This window comes from Triticum aestivum, chromosome 7B (assembly GCF_018294505.1).
Source record: "Triticum aestivum cultivar Chinese Spring chromosome 7B, IWGSC CS RefSeq v2.1, whole genome shotgun sequence".
NCBI classification, from domain to species: domain Eukaryota; kingdom Viridiplantae; phylum Streptophyta; class Magnoliopsida; order Poales; family Poaceae; genus Triticum; species Triticum aestivum.
This window is the reverse complement of record NC_057813.1, coordinates 206,534,690-206,542,972: the sequence shown is the minus strand read 5'-3', so window position 1 is coordinate 206,542,972 and position 8,283 is coordinate 206,534,690. Positions and strand designations below refer to the sequence as shown.

Genomic DNA, 8,283 nt, shown 5'->3' with positions numbered 1-8,283 from the left:
ATTCAAGACGCAGCTAGCTAAGTCAGTAGGTGAGGGCGATAAATGCCGGAGCACAGATGCTTCGATTTAACACGTCGAAGCAGCGCCTACGCCGGGCAGGCAGCAATGATACCGTCCAGGAAGACAATAGCTACTATCATCAACAGTGTGAGCTACAGCAACAGCAGCAGACAAAAGGAACAAGGTACGCAAGTACACGGGCGAGCGCGTTATGACTGACCCAGCGCCGTCGATCCCAACTTCCAAAATGATACACCAGCGCTGCCCCGTGTCCGTTGGCAGAAATAATGGGCAGATCATACACCGTGCACAAGAATGTTATTCAGGAATTGGGCAGTGGGAGGCACTTGACACTCGCATTGCAACACAAAAACGTTCAAGCCCAAATGATAAAAATTACATTACAGTTTGATCCATCCCCAGGGCCGTGGCGAAAACGTCGAGAACGGAATGGACAGTGTCAATTGGGTTTCTTCATGTCATCAGTAGCTTGTCAGCGGCATATCGGTCTACATCTGGCAGCAGAAAATTCCTCTGCGGAGAACTGGGGCTGTGTGGCTCCTAGACCACGGGCGTGACTGAATGAATAAACAGCAGAGAGTGCTCTCCAACTGTAACAGCAAGCATGGGCGTGGCTAGTGTGACCAGTGTATAGAACTAAACAGAATTATCCACGCAACAATGCTCGTGGCGATTTTAACGGCCAATATCTCAACGCCAAGAATCACTTTGTTTCAGCATCCGAGACCTTTCAGTATATTCCCCAACTCACTGGTAACGTCTGGGATACTTGCATATGATCCAGGGAGATTTATGGCATGATATTCTAACGACTTCCAGTGTGAGATCAAGCCAAAATGTGGGCGTCGATAGAAGCTGCTGATTATCTCAAGAACTTTTGTGTCTGACGTGGCTGAAACCAGGTGTGTCAGACCAGCCCCATGAGCCCCTATTATGACTGAAGCTTCCAGGATAGCCTGGAGTTGCTCCTTCATGCTCATGTGTGCAAAAAGACCATTCACGACGTTTATTTTGCACTTCTGACCTTTTGCCCACTTCTCAACTGCATCGAATACCTCCTGCTCATTGCTCAGCCTAGATTCAACCTTTCCACTGTGACGTGGGTGGGCCAAGTAGTCTTCTCTCCGAACAAAGAGAATGTTGAGTCCGTTTGATGTTTTTTTAGGCGGCACGATCCCATCCTCCAAAAGATCAAAAGAAGCTATAATCATCTCCCCAAATTCAGACAACCGTGCAGTTTTCTGGTGGTCTGGTTTATTTCTAAGGGACTGAGCAGGGGCTCCTTCACAGCTGAAGCTTTCACTAAGCCCCTTAAATAGAGCAGTCTCATAGCCCAATGGTGAAAGAACTGCATGCCGGAAACAAACAGGGCCAGAGAAGCTCTTGGCATAGGTCACATTCGAAAAAAGTGCTTCCCATGTTTGCTCCAGTGGTGCCTGCGGATATCAGGTCATATCTGTTACAGACAAGCATATGCATGGGGAAAACAAATGAATCATTGGACAAGAATGATTTCACTCCTTAACTAGCAGATAAAATACAATCGAAACTCACAAAGTATGCAAGTAGTTGATATCAATACTGTTGACGTATAAATGCATGGCCCACCTTTCCCATCAGCTTGAGCTTTTGGGTGAACTGGATGGTGTGTGCGGTTCTACATGCTATCGGAGCCAGGAGGTCTTGAGTTCAAGACCCGGCTGGCGCAATTTAAAAATAAAAAGTTAAAATTGCAGACCACTTTCAGTCCATGTTTAGGCCTGAGGGAGGCACACGTGAGGGGGAGTGTTGACGTATAAATGCATAGCCCACCTTTCCCTGCCCTATCAGCTTGAGCTTTTGGGTCAACTAGCTGGTGCGTGCAGTTCTACAAATACAATGGCAGAACTGAGCAGATGGATGCTCATGTTCTTGTGTTGAATGGGAAACATAAGTTACTTTTGGTAGGAAGGAAATCATACTGTAAATATAATGCTAACACTGCTGGACATCTTATAAACAGAACTACCATTATTCTTCACCATCCTACCCTATCTTCAAATGTTCTGATAAGGAGTTACAAACAGAACACACCCACATCAACTATCAAAAGTATGGCACTGTTCTAACTATTCCATGAACAGGTGGTGACGTGGTGAGATGATTGATGAGACATGCCACAAAATGGTTAGCTCTGGTTGACCGATTTTGGTAAGCTTAACTCATTAGAGTCAAAACTCAAACTCTGCCCAGTGTTCCATTCTTTCTTCAAATTTTACTGCATGCAGTACTTAAGTATAGTAGTTACCATAAACCGCACTTTAAGCTGCATATGATAATTCTGAACAAAGAGAATAACATGATAGAACAATTGAAAATGCAAGCTCAGGCAGACGTGGAGGCATAGAGCTGTATGAATGGCAGAACTTTGGATCAGGTGTCAGGACAGAGTTCTCAGGAATTTGTATCTGTAGGAGATGTAGAACAGAAATGATAAGAGAAAGGGAAAGGATTTGGAGGAGTTTTAGATTGCAATGATCTCCTAACAGGGGCAGCAGATATGGTCCCAAACACCAAACGAGCAAAGATATCTATGTGAATATGAACAAACTAACAAACTACAGATCAGGCACATAACTCTCAAGTTGATACTTTACCACCCAAACTACTGTCGAAACATACTAATTAATCATAACTAATGCAACATATCTCATGTAATGTACCAAGAGTCATAAGCAAGTACAGTACATACCTTGCAATGCCCATCCACGAAAACAACATTAGGACGATCAGGTAAATTTGTGACTCTGGAACTAACATATGCACTGTACCAGTCTGTAATTGTGTGGAAAAGGTTTGCATACTCAAATCGTGTGACCAGAAGTGTCGGTTCTTCAATCCACTGCACCAAGTGTTACAACACAGTCACTAAGCAATTAGAGAAATTAGGAAGAATTCAAGAATTTATTCAAAATAATACAATCGAATAAGTACTGCCATATAATAGTCACAATCATGAAATAAAGTAAATATCTGCTTGTCAACAAGTTCATGTGCTTCTTCATGAAGAGTATAACACAAAGAGAGCCATTACATTGGTACAATTTAATACCATGGAAATATGGCACCACTAGTTTTTTTAACCATTCCTTGATACTATTAAAGTGCGCCGACATGCATCACTGGTATATTAGCATAATTGAAGCATAAACTGTGCTGCACCCAGTTTTACAACAAAAAAATTGCAATAAACTGAAACTGAACCAAATAGCGAAGAGAATAACCACGATATTTATATATGCTAATAGTAGAACTAGGCTCTTACTTAGTACCCATTCAACCTGAGAACAGAAAGGAAAAGGTAAAACTCCCCACACTGATTATAAAAATACTAACACATGTAACAGTTCGATTGCTCAGTGATAACATCTCGGATTACTCCCTCCAATTTACTTTTTGGCACATAGGCTTACAACTCCATGGAAGATAGGAATTTGAAACTACTGATTGCAGCTTCCCAGACTATATGTTTGTTATGTTTGTATAACCCCAAGGTTCAACCTCTTACTCCATGACAAAAATAAATGGCATTTTAAAGATAAAATGCAATAACTAAAAAACTTGTTAGCTGCAACTGCAATGTGTCATTATTTGTTTAAATGTGAATGAGTGTAGGTCTATATACAGCCTGCTATGATTCACTACTTTCATATCGTCATTCATTCCTATCTAATACGTGGCATGTACAGAGAGACACAGACGCTTCCTAAATTGCTTGAGGAAGTAAACTTTGGCATCAATGCACATGTGTAAGCCAAATAATCCAAATTTGCTGAAGACTAGTTTGTATGCAGTTACCAAATAGGGGCTCTAAGCGCATCACGAAACATCGCAATTCAATATGAGTGACCTATTTGAACTACGACACAACATAGTCGCTTGAACCCAATTGTTGGTTTCTTGAATTACCTTTAATTCATGTAAAGTCTTTTTTGAACTTCCCACAAATTATTCGTTCTACTTATTTCACACAGTCTGCATCTAGCACAGATGGCAATTTCCTTTATTTGTATGTTTCTTCTTATTACTGGCATGTATGCAGTAATTATGGGATTACCTTTTTTATTTCACATCTAGTCGTAATTATTCTTGCCATTTAAGAGGTCTAATTTACATTTAATGTAAAAATGAGTTCGCATCATACAGGGGAGAGAATACACATCACTCATGATATCTGATACTGAATTCGCAGCATTTAAGATTTAGGATTCCAAATACGATTTGTTGTCAGAGGTTGCTGGCAGTTGCTGGCAGTTACTGTTGAGGGACTATGGCTTAGATCCTTTTCTTTTGTTATGCAGTATACACAGTTATACACAACTAGCACATATACCCGTGCGTTGCAACGGGAGATATAGTGACGTATCCACCGAAATATCTAGCAACATGTCCAAAGAACATCTCAATGATGCCACCCGGCAACGGCAGGAAGGCGCGCACCAAGGTCTAGTAATACTTCATATCAATTGTACGAGTGTGGCCAATTCACACGAATTCAGGTGGGTGAGATTAGTTAGTGTGGGCCCCACAGTTGAATTAGGAGGGTGTTTAGTTAGTTTGGGCCCACCCTTGAATTCACCGGGGAGAGAAATTAATTAGGGTGAGGAGAGATTTACGTGGCTTCGTCCCCAGATGCGTTGCGGAGCGTTACAACGCTTGCAGGCGAGGAAGTCTTTTCCCAGTTGTACATTAAGAGGCATGCTACATATACAATGCTTTTGAGACGATTTTTATACGACGATTCTGATCTTAAAAGGCCCTCTAATTTTTAAATCTTAAAGGCATTATTTGTAAGCTGTCGTGAAAAAATCTCACTAAGCATTAGAAATAATGAATTATAACTCTTTTGCATTTGAACAAACAATCCCTAGTTCTTTACAAAAAATCCTTTGCACCTATCTCAATAAACACAACTCATGACCCTCCAGAGGTCTATGTGCTCCAGTTGAAATCATACTTCTTCCCATCCTCATCAATAGTGGCCACGGTGTCTCATCCTCTGAAGGCAATGCGTTCGAACATGACCAATTCGAACACGGTGATCTCAACCTCTACATGACACACCTGCAATTGAGATACGCCAGCGCAAGGGAGTGTTTATACTTTGAAAACTAATCCCGTCGAGTTGGCCATGAGGGACACTCTCCGTGAGCTACACCCTACACGTACCACTTAGGATGGTGATAATTTCTGATGTCATGAAGCCATCAGCTCCTCCATGAAATAAGTTGTCATCTTTTTGGATTTCTTCTCAAGTCAGAATGCTTGAGAAAAAAATGGTAAGTAACGCTAGACAGAATATTTGGTCGAACCAGCCCATTCAAGTGGTCGAGACATCAAAATTCTGTGTTGGTCGAGACTACACAGAATTATTTGGATTTCTTCTCAAATAAGTTTCCCTCTGAGTAACGCTACACAGAATTGTTGGTCGAGACTAACACCAGCCCTTTCAAGTATATTTGATCTCCACCCTTTAAATTACGCATCTTGCATGGCAGCCCTCAATTCCCTTTAATGTTGATTCCTTCTTAAATCATGCATGACAGCCCTCAATTCCCGTTTAACGCTGATTCCTTCTTAAATAATTCCGCAATCCCTCTCCTTTTATTAATGATAAGGTCTTTCCCTCCGCTTAATTAGGGCAATATATGTTGGGTCTCTCTCCCATTAATTCCATCTTTGAAAGAATCCTTAATTCGAGGCTGCTTATTGTCTTGAGCTCACAAACATATTTAAACTGGTGGGATTTTATAAAGAAAAACGATATGGGATTATCTTGTGAACAGTTCGTGAGATTAGGATTAGGAGTTTGATCGAGCAATTATTTCTACTGTATTTTTGGGCCACGTCGCAGAGGATGGATGGATGGACTGAGGCCCAAAATAGATCAACCTAGAAATTCTGCTAGACGGGCGAAGCGGATTAACATAGGAAAATTCGGCTGATAGTGATAGATAATGGGCGCTAGTTCAGCTGGTAGTTGCGGGTTGTTTCTTGCATGATGTTTTGTGTTCGATCCCTGCGAGGATCGTTGGCTTTATTTTTTTAGCTGCAGTATATGTGCTCGCCGATCGTATCCTTCTCATGTGTCTTAAATGGGCCAGGATATGTGGGCGACGCACGAGCTCAGCCCAAGCAGCGCAAACGCGAGCGATCGCTGGTGGAGGTCCATGTAAAACGAACCAGGTCGGACGGACGAACGTGCTATTAGTACCACCCTGTTTATATTACGATTTTATCCATACAAACTGTAAAAACGTATTATGACATGAGAAGAAAGCGTATTGTGACGGTGAACCCGGAGACCCAATCCGTGCTTTATTATTAGGGAGAAATTTAGCCACCATCCACCACTCATCCCATAAGCACGAGTGGAGTGAAAAGAGGTAGATATTATGTGAGCCGGAGTAAGATTGCAAAGCCTTTTTTTGCAGATAGGAATATCCTAGCTATCCTCTAATTCCTCACAATTTACCATTTGTTTAGGAAACTGATAAATAAAGGAAACTAATACTAGCAAAGATAGCTAATCCAGCAGATTCAATTAATTCCGTACTCTTCAATTTTGTGAAATTACTTTCTACTAGGAAGATAGATTGTGCAATAATTCACTTCCGATCAATCACCAAACATACCTTATCAGTTATAGGTTGCTGAAACAAAGTCAGTTATCACGGAAAGGAATACCTGGGAGCAGTGGAGCTCACCGGGCGGCACGACACGCGCGGAGTCGAGCAGCGCTCTCATGGTGTGCATCCCGATCCCGTTGGTGGGCACGTGGGCGTCGAGGAACCCCGGCTCGACCAAGGGCCCCCTCCTCCCCGCCGCCGCCCCCTCCACCACCAGCGCACCGGATTCGTACCTGGGCAGCTCCTCCTCCTCCTTGCGGCCCATCACCTGGTCGATCGGCTCGCCGCCGCGCGACATCGCGATGAGCGCCGGGTCGAGCCGCACTCGCGCGCCCTCGCAGATCGAGCTGCCCAGAGTCTCGCTGTGGTGGCATCGGAACCACCCGCCGCCCCCACGCCCCTCCGGAAGGACTTCCACGAGATGGGAGAAGCCGTTCCCGAAGTAGGCCTCGCAGGAGCGCGGCGTCAGCGATGGGTCGGCAGTCCAGGGGAGGAAGGACGGGAGGCGCGGCCACGGCTTCTGGAAAGACGGCTCTCGGACTCTCTCATGGGTCTGAGCTTCGGGGTTGGCGGGGTTTGGGGGAGGATGGTTGGACTGGAGGAGGAGGTAGAGCGCGAAGGAGACGGCGTGGACGGCGAACACGATGACGAGGATGCACGGGACGAGACGGCGGAGCCTCTGGCCGTGGTTTTGGTGGTGGTTGCGCCCGGCCATCATCGCCGGTCGCCGGAGTGTGCTCCGCGCCGTCGGGGTTCCGTAGATCCGGGGGCCGTGGACTCGAAGACGATGGAGGGGAAGAGGAAGCCGTTACGCGTGGTGGGCAGGATCAGACGGTTGCTGGCGCGGTTGGTCATTCTCTGAACGGCCTCGATCCGGTGACACATTCTCCTTTTGCCTTTTGGGTCTCCGCCTTTACCAGTCGCAGGTGAGCTGTCGCCGGAGACATCGCATCGCCACAGCGGTGGGCTGACCGGCGTGCCTTCTTGCCAATCGAGGCGCGCGATCTGCCGGTCCTGGATACGGCGGAGTGCTGTCGGAGCACGGCGTACCTGGCCAGGATGCCGCCTAGCCGTCGGCATGTGAAGAGCGCCGCTGGACAAGTATGTATGTGTCAATTCCACTGCTCCGCAACGTTCCTCCTAGAATTTTTCATTTGCTCACTTCGTAAAAGACTGGGAAGATAATTTTCGTTTAAGGTTCAGTTATGCAAGAACACATATATTAGATTCAGATTGGTACAGTTGGGTTTACACCTTAAATGGAAGAGGTGACTTAAATCTTTGCATGTGGCAGCCAAATACCAGTAGTAGCAATATGAAGCAACTATTCTTAAAGAGTTTGCATGATTTACATAATTTTATTAGGCTAATGATTCGAGCTGGGTGACCGACCACAGCATATGCCGGTTGCCCCATGCATCGTCGGATCCGTGTTGATCCGTCGCTACGCACTACGCCACATCGCTTCTTCGCACAGCTCCCGTCCATGGCCACATGTGCATCGGGGCCCACCACACCACCTGCCCTCCTTGATCTACCTTATCCTTTCATGCGTTTTCACCGCGTCTTTGGCACCCCACGTGTCTTCCTCCTA

At 45.0% G+C, this 8,283-nt stretch overlaps 1 protein-coding gene across 1 annotated transcript; it reads right to left on the bottom strand.

Annotated features, from left to right (window-relative positions):
* Positions 1-229: 229 nt before the first annotated feature.
* LOC123156485 (beta-1,2-xylosyltransferase RCN11) lies at positions 230-7,766 on the bottom strand. Its single transcript, XM_044574612.1, has 3 exons — positions 6,748-7,766; positions 2,753-2,902; positions 230-1,457 (listed from the first exon to the last, which is right to left on the bottom strand). Exons 1-3 carry the CDS (start codon positions 7,405-7,407, stop codon positions 735-737), a joined length of 1,533 nt encoding a protein of 510 aa, XP_044430547.1. The 5' UTR covers positions 7,408-7,766; the 3' UTR covers positions 230-734.
* Positions 7,767-8,283: the final 517 nt, after the last annotated feature.